We start from the raw sequence: 12,230 nt of genomic DNA on the forward strand, positions 1-12,230 counted from the left end.
TGTTTTTAGCCAGATAGCACATTTTGTGCTGTGTGTACTAGCATGCATATTATATCTCCGACATGTCTTTCAGGTTGCCTTCCACAGTGGCTGGTACATCAGCAAAATACTCGGCATGAAAAATCTGCATTTGGCGGGTGTTCATTTCAAACCTTGTTCACCAGAAGTAGGCTGTAAAATTCGGGAGAAAGGAAACCAAAACAGTGTCATTGACTTCAAGCTTTGCAATGGAACCCACACTTTCTGTTGGAAAGTTTTCTGTAGAAAGTTTTAAACGATCATGTGTTGGTGAATGGTGAGAGACCCGGCGAGCCACTTGATTTTGAACAAAGAGCCACTTGTGGCTCGCGATCCATAGGTTCCCAACCCCTGAACTATAACAACGATTGCTCATTCAGTGCCATGGCCGCTGACGTTAGCATCCCTAATTTGCTGTCATCTGTGCTCTCTGAGACATGTCTGATCATAGATTTTAGATATACAAAGCGAACGAACTCCAACCACAATATCAAAAAAATCGCGCTGATGTCAGTAATGCACTTTGGTTTACGTCATCTGTCAAACACCGATATGGCGGAAAAAGTCTTCTAAATAAAAGTGCCAATCATCAATTGGTAAAATCATCGTGTCACTGCAGATGTTAAACAGACCTTTGACCCGAAGTACAAGAATGGGACCCGACCCGGACCCGGCTGACCGTTTAAAATATGGACCCGAACCCGTAGGGTTCCCAGGTCTTGTGTCAGGTCCTTGGGTTCGGGTGGACCCGTGAAGACCTCTAATCAGATGTGATAATTTACAGAAATATGTTTTTTTTATTATGAATTATTCCTATGTAAATTAGGATATTGTTTCTCATTTTAAATCCTATTCTTGTTTTTTTTATTTTGTATTTTGTATTTTTTTAAAAATAAAACAAGGAAAAAACAAGGAAAAAGCTATTTGGCTGTAGGAAAAATCCTTCCTACAGTCTGAAAATTGTTGCATCCAATGTGACAATGGACAGAAATAACCTTCGTGATTTATGCTCAAAACAATCAAATAAAAACATTTTTTTTTTTTTAATTGGGCTTTGGGCAAAATAATTTCTACGTAAATTGTCGTCAAATGTGACACATTACATAAATACAATTTCTGTGTAATTCGTCCCTTAAACTACTTTGTAAATTGACACATTTGAAATAGTTTTTAATGAATGATTTACCCTGAAATTCTGTCAGTTACTCTTTCCTGAAAGAGTTTGCACCCTTTGAAATTGGAGAACGTTGAGTGTACTGTGGTGTCTACACTCAGCATACAGTAAATATGAGACATTTTATATAGAGTCTTTATGTGTTTGTATATCTAGTGCTGTGTGTGTCAAACAAAGCCCGTGAAATCACCAGGAAGTCCCCGATAACCCCACATGAGGAGTTTCCAATTAAAGACCCTATTGCTTCACTCTGGCCAGCACCCATCGCCTGGAGCACGGCAGTGTAATAGTTTGGCTCGTTTCTGTTATTAATTCATTTAGCTCTGAGACGATGACCCACCGTAAAGACCCCCTCGCACACCCCAGTCCCGCCGCCCTTCGGCCTAATGGCATTATTATGCTATAGCTCCACGACGCAGGAGATTATGTCTCCGCTAGGCAGCCAAAACGAGACAGTTTAGCTCATACCCGAAGTGTGAATGGCCACGCTGACCTCCATGACTTTGGGCTCTGGCAAGATGTTACGCAAGTTGAAGTATCACAGTTGTGAGGGGTTTTAACTCCGCTGAAGCTTAAAATCCGATAAAGGAAACATTGTGTATTTTCATCTCGAGTGTATTCTAAATGTGCTATCTGTAGCTTTCCCTTGTCATTTTACAAAATGAGTGCTATTGTTGTCCATCATATAGATGTGTATAAAATAACTTTTAGAATAAACAGCTGGTGCCAGCTTTTACTACGTGTTAATATACACATTTTCTGTTAACATGCATATCCAAAGGTTTTGCGTCAACCCTGTTGACATTATCATTTCCCTCTTTTACTGTAATGAACTATTCCATAAATAAAAAATGACATCATCCTTTTAAGAAGTTAACTCTTCAAGTACAAGTTTAAGTCACCTATTTTTATTACTTCAGATGAGCCAATTTGGTGTTCATATGGTGCAGAAATATCAGCAATAAATTCTCTTTCAAGGAAGCACCTTGTAGGAGCCTTGGCTTGTGATGTCAAATTAAACTATAGTTCTCAACCCAGTTACTTTTTTAACAATTGTTTCCCAACATATTACTGTGGTACAATGCAGTTTACTGCCACTTAAACACAATAGTTATATATTTAAAAATGAAAATGTATTAAAATGTAAAAAAAAAATGTATTTATAAAATTAAAAAATGTAATTACCTTATCACACTGGAAAAAGCAACCTAATGAATGTGAAGAATGTGAAAAAAAATACAAATGTATATTAAAAATGAATGATGGCAAAGCAGAATATGAGTGGGACGGTGATTGCCACGAACAAAGGTTTGTTGTGGAATCTTAAAAGGTATGTGTCCAGAAAACACGATAATGTCCATATACACGTGGAAAGAAAATCTAAAGGTCAGTAATACATATCTCTCTCTCTTCCCTATTACATATTTTATATAATTAAATCATCATTCTCATCTGATGCATCACCATCTCAACTGTCCCTCATTAAATAGAATTGAACTTTTAACGACCTAATACACCAACTGAACTTATCAATTTGTTAATTATGCGTAGTTTGACCTTAATTGATTGCCATCTAAAATGTATTTTAATGCTGTAATTAATGCAATTTACATACGCAGATGAAGAATCTCAGCAAACACGGGCCGAGGCAGAGAGGGGTAGATTTAAAATCTTTAAAAGGTTTATAAGCTATAGTATTTCTGGAAGTGAACATAACATTGGTCATATAGTTTTGATTCTCATTCTGAGAATGTCATTTAACCAACCTTTTGTTCGTTCATAGAATTATAGGGCAAGATTAATTTATAAAGTATATTAAAGGGCAATAATACATAGGCCTAATAATATTTTATTTCCAGTATTTGAATATTGAATTACAAATTAGTATTTTTTTTATTTGATTTAGAAAGTCTGGTAATTTTATATATATATATACACACTACCATTCAAAAATTTAGGGTCACTTACTCATTCTTTATTTTATTTAAAAAATTTTCATATTTTAGAATAATAGTAAAATCATCACAACTATGAAATAATAGAATACATGTTTTTTTATTATTATTTATTTATTTAATTTATTTAATCCAGAGAATGTTGCTGACGTTTCAAAAGTTATATAAATAAATAATTTAAAGCTGAAGTATGTCACTTTTTCTGTTAAAATACTTTCTCCTATCCCAGCTTAACAGAAACAACTATTAGTAAGCCATTCGAGTATAGCTGGAGTGGAGTGATTATAGACTGCTTTGAGCACGGCGGGGAAATTGTTGCCACTCTACTCCACCCACATACTCTGGTATTGACAGATAAGTCAAAGAAATCTAAAGTATTCTATTTCTTTAACACTTAATGTTATGTTTATGTTTGTCAGTAGGTGAGGATCTTAAAATGTCAACCCTGCTACCATGATCTTGTATAGTAAACAATTAATAATTAAAAAGTGAATATGTGTAGATATACCAAAACTGTCAACCTTGTTACTTTAATGAAACCATAATTAAGCCCCAACATGTATTTAACACGTTAATTCAGTAAAATTATGTATATTAAAAAAGAAAGCGTTAAAAAAATATCCGCAATTTAATCTTGTCCCCGGACCATATTAAGGAATATTTCTACCTTTGGAGCAGCACCTGTTTTCTCCAGGGGGCAGTAAGAAAAACTGCAGCACTATTGGCAACATGCAGCTTAAACAGAGAACAAACCACACTTACCGACAGCAGTCAGGATGACAAGAAGAGGATGGTGCGTTTTTGCGTTCAAACACAGCTTGATGGAGCACAAATCCGAATGCAGGGATCTCAAAATGTGTTTTTCTAACTTTCAAACTACGTTTAACTTGACACAGCGACCTAAAAATTATATGCTTATGACACGATGCAACCAAAGCGAGACACTCAAAGCGTCCGTCTGACGCAGGTGTACATTGACGCATCCTTAGAAAAACCCTTCTGGATTGAAAATCTGGATTGCTGTGAACTGTAGGCCAATGATTGGCTTATGTTCAGTAATATGGAAATAAACAATACATTGGATTCTAAAGCCACTTTTTGTATTGTCTTATCAATGCTTTACTTGTCTGCCACAATAATTAGGGGTCCAAGCACCAAAGGTGCTGCAACCCTTTTGTGTATTGTATTTGTACTGATTTTCTTTTTAGGGTTCAAGCCTAAAGGGCTGAAACCCTATTGTATTTGTAAGGATTATTATTATTATTCTGCCCTAAAACCGATCATGCAGACCAAAATATAAGGCCTAGACACTTGAAACTATGGGGAATGGTAGTACACTGGCTGGCTAGCAATACATAACAAAAAAACAAACCCAAAACATTTTGGACCACAACTCAATGTAAGGCCTAGGATCAAAATTCTTTATTTCCCGTGATTCTTTGTGTCACGGCGAATCTTTTGGAATATGTGCTCTGACCTCAATGATTGCCACATGCGGCTTTATTTTAATGCATTTTAATTATCTGAATTTTTTTTATAATATATATATATATATATATATATATATCATATCTTGAAAAACATGGCCGCCATCAGCCAATCAACTTTTAGCAGCTATTAGATAGGTTTGAAAAGGCAGTTCGGAATGAAACGTGGTAGGCCTGTTTGTCTCTTGGCCCAAGAGTTCATCAGTATCTTGGCCCAGTATTCATCATCCCTTAGTTCAGATTTGCACTCCATCAAGTGTTTTGAATGCAAGAACGTAACGCATGTTTGTGTTGTTCTGCTGCTGAAGGGTTTTCTTCACTGTATAAACTGCACGTTGCTCATACAGCTGAAATTTCACTTACTGCCCTCTGGAGTAAACAGGTGGTACTACAAGCTTGCATTTCTAAGGAATCTTCCTTATTATGGCATGCGATTAATTGCCTAAATTTTTTTAATGCTTTATTTTTTGTAAAATTAATCACACTGAATTAACGCATTAAATCGACAGCCCTATATATATATATATATATATATATATATATATATATATATATATATATATATATATACTGTATATAGTGTGATGTGACCCCTTAAAAATGAATCTACTAAAATATGTCTCATCGTCCATTTTAAATATGACTGGAGTCTTCAGGGACGTGTGAGCAAGGGCCAGGGGCCAAACGCATTACTCTCAGTCGAGATAGCGACCAGTATGTGAACTGCCTGATATATTTAAATCCAATTAGCAGCGAAAAAGGGCGAAGTACTACTTGCTCGCCAGCTCTATTAGCAATGAGAGGGTGAGTAAGGATACAGCCTCTTGGGACAATTAAAAAAAGATGACAAATCTAAACACAAAGCCCTCAGGGTCACACACAAGACCCACTAACATGAACACTATAATCAAGCGCATGCACAACACACACACACACACACACACACACACACACACACACACACACACTGACTCACACCTAAAAGCACCAACAAACAAAAACAACACTCAAATATACAGTATGCACATCTTAAATCTTAAAAAGTTATGGAAAACTGTATTATTCTATAACTTTTTGTAATTATGCTCACCTTTAAAATATAAAAAATTGCTCTTTGTAAGTGTGAATTCTATAAAATGATTTTTATGGGAATTTGTTGGTCAAAAAAATGGGGAAGCCTGATAAATGTTCATATTTGTACACTTGCGTGCACACACACACACACACACACACACACACACACACACTTCAGTGTCATTCTGTGGATGCACCAGCATGTAGAACAAAAAGAGAAAGTGTGTTTAGGTGTGTGTGCTGTGAAATTCTTGTGTCTTTTCATTAGTGTTTGCCCACGGCACTGTGTGTGTGTGTGTGTGTGTGTGTGTGTGTGTGTGTTTGGAGGGCACAGCCTGTGGGCATAGAATCACTCTCTCCTGAACACACACTCTGTCCTTGACACATCGCATGTGCCCTCATTCACACAAAACTATTTTAGGGCTACAGATGAGCTCAATACCACATGTTCACCTGCTCTCTTTATTTCTCTCTCTCTCTCTCTCTCTCTCTCTCTCTCTCTCTCTCTCTCTCAGAGTCGCTCGCGGCAGGAAGACCCAGAGCAGGCCCGTTTGAAGCAGAAAGCAAAAGAGGTAAGCCGTGATCCCATCATTACCACTGACATTTCAAGGCTCCGCAGGATGAATTTTTCATGCTGTGCTACATATGTAATGCCATTTAAAGTCTGACTCTTCAACAAAAAAGTTTGAGGAATTATTTTCATTGATTGATGTCCTGCGAAAATGGAGGAATTAAAAAATGAGAGTTTTCCTCTTTTCTGCCGCTCTGAGCTGATATTTAGGAGTGTGTGCTGTGCTTTTATCTGGGAGGAACGGGGGATCTGACTGTAAATGAAGTCAGAGTTTTTCCCATTTTTTCCGGTTAATTCGCGGAGGCCATTAGCATTGTAAAGGCACTCCATCCGCGGACTGCGTGGCAGATCCACTCAATCTGGTAGTTACTATGGTACAACCGCACAATCTGCTTGCTTGTGTTTTCTTTGCATTGATTTTGTTTTTTTACATTAAAATTACATTTACATTAAAATTACATTTTTAAATTAAAGAGCTGTTTTTTATTTCCAGTCAACTTGAAGGGGTCATGACATTGTGCATTTATTGTTTGACAAATAAGAAGTCATTGTACTGTAAAAACATGCTGTAAGTTTCAGAGCTCAAAACTTCCTCCTCACTGCAAAAAGAGCATTTGTTGAAACCAAGCTGCCAAAATGACTCATTCTCTACTTCCTCCACATTGTAATGTCACACCGTGGTAGACATTTGCATCTGACCGCCTCCACAATAACAAATTAGAGCCCACTTTACCTTTATTCACTTTCGTAGCCCGGCCAGTAGCGGTGAGCAGAAAGATGGCAAGGAGAGAGCAGGTCAGTCATGAGCAAAAAGCCAATCATAACAGTGGGTGTTTACTGTCAAGTCTTAAAGGAGAAGAAGCACCAAAACCGAGCGTTTCTGACAGGGTGAGAATGCGGGTAGATAAATGTCTATTTTTTGTGCAAAAACATTATTAATAATATAAGTGAATACCAAGTGACATTAAAATAATAAAAAAAGGCTTGTCATGACCCCTTTAATGAAGCACTAATGCAAATTTTTTTTCAGTTTGCGGAAAACAGTCGGCAAGAAAGTAAGAGCAGTTGAACTGAGCAGAGAAAAGATCTGGTTCATAAGAGTCATTTGTTCAGGAATCGTACTACACTGGTAGCGCTGTATGTTGCACACTGTAGAGTCAAAAGAACCAGTTCATAAGAGTCATTTGTTCAGGAATCAGTCTACACTGGTTGTGTTGTATGTTGCACACTGAAGATTTAAAAAAATTATCCATAAGAGTCATTTGTTCAGGAATCAGACTACACTGGTATCGCTGTATGTTGTGCATTAAAGATTCAAAAGAACAGGTTCATAAGAGTCATTTGCTCAGGTATCAGACTACACTATGTGTTTCACTCTGTACATTCAAAAGAACCGGCTCATAAGAGTAATTTGTTCGGGAACACATGTTTCACGCTGTAAAGGGCAGTGGTCAGTAGATGGACAGTGCTGCCGCCAAATTGAGCTTCAAAACACTGTCAAGAGGATTTTGGTATGGTGTTCTGTCCGCATTGGCAGAAAATGTCGTGTTCAAGAACAGTTAATGGAACCGAAAGTCATGAAAACATACTGTATTTTTTTAAAGAAACGGATCTGGTTTTGAACAAGAACCAGTTCTTGGTTTCCAAACCTAATCATGTCTGAGGCACAAATGGTGCGAGACGAGTAATCATCTCCACCACTACTGGATTACCTGACATCTGTCTGACTTTTCTGGGTGTAACCCTCATTTACTCTCTCTTTCCTGCTTCACATTAGTGGTAACCCTTTACAGTAGATAGTCGTCTTCCCATTAGCCTGTGCTGTATGTAAATTAGGTGATTTGTAATAGTCTGTGCCTGAGGGCGTGTGATCAAAGTGGATCTCCACCCTGTTAAGTGGCAGGCAGCTCATCAATTCAACACAGGCAGATTAACTTTACAACCCAATGAATGACTACTACTACAGCACTCACACACCCAACTTGTTTCCAAAAAAATTATTGAAATCATAGTTTTATTTGCTGTTCCTCAGCACTAGAAGCAGCGTTTTCCTTCTCAAACCCTCTCTCTCCCCATCTCGTTCTCTTGGCATAATGGCCTTAGTCGTTTTTTTTTTTCATGGTTCTTCCTCCCTTTTTCATCCCCTGATTGGCTGTGGGTGACAGAGCGGCTGTTCGCGTCTGTCAGAGAGGTTTTGCACATCTGCCCAAATTTTCATCAGTATAATGAGGTTGATCCACGCTGCCTTTACTCTCTCTGACGGGTAGAAAGGCGAGATAGAGGTTTATTACTTATAACCACGCCACACCACACACACTCTACTGTGTACTCATGTAGGGGGTGTGAGTGTGTTAAAGGGATAGTGCATCCAAAAATGAAAATTGTCTTATTTACTCAACCGCATGTTGTTCCAAACCCTTATGTCTTTTTTCAGTGGAACACAAATGGTGAATTTCTGAATAATACCCTAGCCACTTTTTTTTCCATATAATGGGGCCTCAAAAAATTACCATACATTATCATAAGAGCTGTCCATATGACTGATGCACTATATTCCATGTCTTCTGAAGCCACACGATAACAATTGTGTGAGAAAACAGACCCACATTTTAGTCATTATAAAATGCAAATTCGATTCACAAGCTCTCAATTCAATTCTGATTAGATTCCAATAAATGTGGGTATATTTAATTCCATTTGTCCATTTTGCTTACATATGAAAGACATGCTCTCAGCTAATGCTGTTAATTACACAGTGGACTTTCTAACTTGATACATTACGAAAATATACAGTTTATTTTATTATTATTTTTTCATCATTTGTCACATTTTCACTTTTTAAAAATATACAAATATTGCATATATTAGAGATGTCCCACTACCAATACAGGTATCGGATTCTGGATACTGCACTCGTGTACTTCAATACCAAAATGATACCATCTGGCATATGAATGTCATTCCGGAAACTATGCAGTGCACAAATAAAAATCCTATTATGTCTGTTTGATCGTTAAACCACAAAGGATGTGATTTAATGAGATAAAAATATAGTTTGCATGTGCTGTGTGCTTCAAAAGTGAGTGCTTGTGAATGTGTGGAGCCAGTGTTGTGCTGACATAAAGACACAAAGTGCTCATACCTTTTAGAGCTCCTTGTCTCATACACGGAAAACACCATCATGAGAATCCCGTGGTCTGTTTGTAGCAGATGACAGAGAGCAGAGTGCTCATTCATTTTGTAGAGCGAGGCACATGTACAGACTACATATTTATTAAATGGCAGCCTTTTGCGGTTTAATAATCACTTTGAATCACGTAGCCACCGGATTTTCCAGAGTGAGAAGCTTCTATCATAACATTCTGTGACAGGGCGGAGGGCAGGGCCGGGTCGTGATTATACACACCCGGTCCCTTATCAGGCTAATTAAGCCTCCGAGAAGGATAAAGGCTGATTGTGGACGGTGGTGCGACGAGAGAGAGATCATTTACAGACATGTCCGTCGTGTGTGTGTTTGTCTTTTGTTGAAGTTAATCATTAAAATATTGTTTATATCACCAGGACGGTTCTCGCCTCCTCCTTTCCATTGAACAGCTTTACAATTTCATAATAAAAGCTCCACCAAAATAAAAGCTCAATTTAAAGGAAAAAAGTAGGACAGAAATATATCATTACTGTATATTAACTCCAACTTTGTGTTTTGGATTGTGTTGTGAGGTTCTGTATAAAAGCACTTCATTTGATAAAGTGTATGTTGATTTATATAATAATATAATAATTGTTATATTTTCATTTGATTAAAGTTTTAATTAATTTAAGCATAATTTTTATGATAAAATTGAACAAACTGTTGATATGAAATTCAGGGGGGAAAAAAGGGATCTGCGAGTATTAAAAAAGAAGTAGCGGTACTCGTACTTGTTGAGAAAGTATTAAGTAAATCTCCAACTTCAATTACAGACTTGAGTATCTTGGCAAATCTGAGCACAGTTTAAGACATTCAAATCTCATAAGGAGCTCCAGAGGAGACACATTTGAGATAACCTTTTCTCAGGATCAACTGTCTCCATTTGCTCTGCATTGAATCCCATGGCTGTCTAGGATAAACTATTATGACTTGTATGTACCTATCTTAAATATATCTCTTTTGTGAATTATTTCCTAAGGGAAGTTATGTGAAAGTGAGTGTCTGCTTCTACAAGCATGTGTGTCTGATGGACAGATGTTGTTTGATCGGGGCAGGTTTTCTATCCATTCGTCTTTTACAGACCTTCACAAACATTTGATTCCTCGTAATGTCACAGAGCCTGTGTGTGTGTGTGTGTGTGTGTGTGTGTGTGTATGTGTGTGTGTGTATGTGTGTGTGTGTTTTGAAACCTATTTCCACAGTCCTCAGCAATGCCCAAAGGTCAGATCGGATATTTTTAAAATGCCCTCAGTGAAAATCAATGGCCAAAATAAAGAGACAGGATACAGCACCGGGGCGGCCCACCCTAATCAGCAACGCCCTGCCACAGATAGAACTAATCTGGAGAGAAAACGAGAGTGATCACGGGGGACACATGACAAATAGAGAGAGGAAGAAGGCAAAATATAGTGAAAGAAGCCGCAAATACACAAACCGAGCGAAACCCTGGCAGATACATCACAATGTCAGGACACACAGACACTCTGCGGCCACAGATTCATCATTGCTGCCCCGGCCTGAGCAGGATAGGAGAGGGTAGGTAGGGCAGAGGACGTAGAGTGACCACTGATGACCATCTGGGTAAACATGTGCATTTTACCACAACAGCCTCTGGCCCTGCAGGCCCAGTGGCCAGCGTGTCATGGACAAGGACAAAGTAACATAGGTGTTGGTAAATGGTTGCTCGCAGTCCAGCTAAACACCCTAGTTTATACTGCCAGTGATGAGAGTGTGAGTGGACAGCGTATAGAAAGCAAGTAAAGCTAACATCTTCATGATCCAGTTGAGCTGAGATGTTCTTTAGACATGTAGTTTTGTGATCAGAGTTTGAAATAAAAGTTTAAGCAATAGTAAACCTAAAAATGAAAATTCTGTCATCATTTACTCTCATTTACCCTTGTGTCGTTGCAAACCTGTATGTACCTCTCTTTTCTCCTCAGAACACAAAAGGGGATGTTGGGCAGAATGTTTGTCTCAGTCACCATTCACTGTCATGTCATCCCAGATGGGTATTACTTTCTTTTTTCTACACAACACAAACAAAGATTTTTAGAAGAATATTTCAGCTCTGTAGGTCCATAGAGTGCAAGTGAATGGTGGCCAGAACTTTGAAGTTTAAGCACATAAAGGCAGCATCAAAGTAATCCATTGACTCCAGGGGTTAAATCCATGTCTTCAGAAGGTTTATGATAGGTGTGTGTGAGAAACAGATCAATATTTAAGTCCTTTTTTACTATGAATCTCCACTTTCACACAAACGTGAAAGTGAAAGAGGAGATTTATAGTACAACAGATTTAATTATTGATCTGTTTCTCACCCAAAGTGATTGCATCACTTCAGAAGACATACAGTGTATTAAACCACTGGAGTCTGGATTACTTGATTTACAATAGATTATTTTTATGCTGCATTATGTGATTTTTGGAGATTCAAAGTTCTGTCCACCATTCACTTGCACTTGAAATGACCTACAGAGCTGAGATATTCTTCTAAAAATCTTTGTTTGTGATCAGCAGAAGAAAGAAAGTCCTACACATCTGGGATGGCATGAAGGTGAGCAAATTTTCTTCCCGCATTTGTTGTGGACACACTGTCTTTGTAAAGTTTGTATTGAGCATCATATAAAAAGAGAACTTTTGAGCAAACTCGGAGAGACAATTCCTAGCTAGCTACATTCTACTCAGGTGGTGATTGTAAATAAAGAACGTCACGTTTTCCAAACCACACTCACAATGACATTAGCCTTGAGAAGATCTTCAGACA

General features: G+C 37.8%; 1 protein-coding gene across 1 annotated transcript in view; it reads left to right on the forward strand.

Moving 5' to 3' along the window:
• The window catches only part of LOC127661766 (transcription initiation factor TFIID subunit 4-like), a 117,053-nt gene that overhangs the window by 44,377 nt on the left and 60,446 nt on the right, over positions 1-12,230 (forward strand). Inside the window, exon 13 of the mRNA XM_052152645.1 lies at positions 6,224-6,280. Within this exon, the coding sequence (XP_052008605.1) occupies positions 6,224-6,280 (57 nt within the window). The remainder of the gene's footprint in view (positions 1-6,223; positions 6,281-12,230) is intronic.

The sequence above is a fragment of the Xyrauchen texanus genome, chromosome 21, assembly GCF_025860055.1.
Source record: "Xyrauchen texanus isolate HMW12.3.18 chromosome 21, RBS_HiC_50CHRs, whole genome shotgun sequence".
Taxonomy (NCBI): Eukaryota; Metazoa; Chordata; class Actinopteri; order Cypriniformes; family Catostomidae; genus Xyrauchen; species Xyrauchen texanus.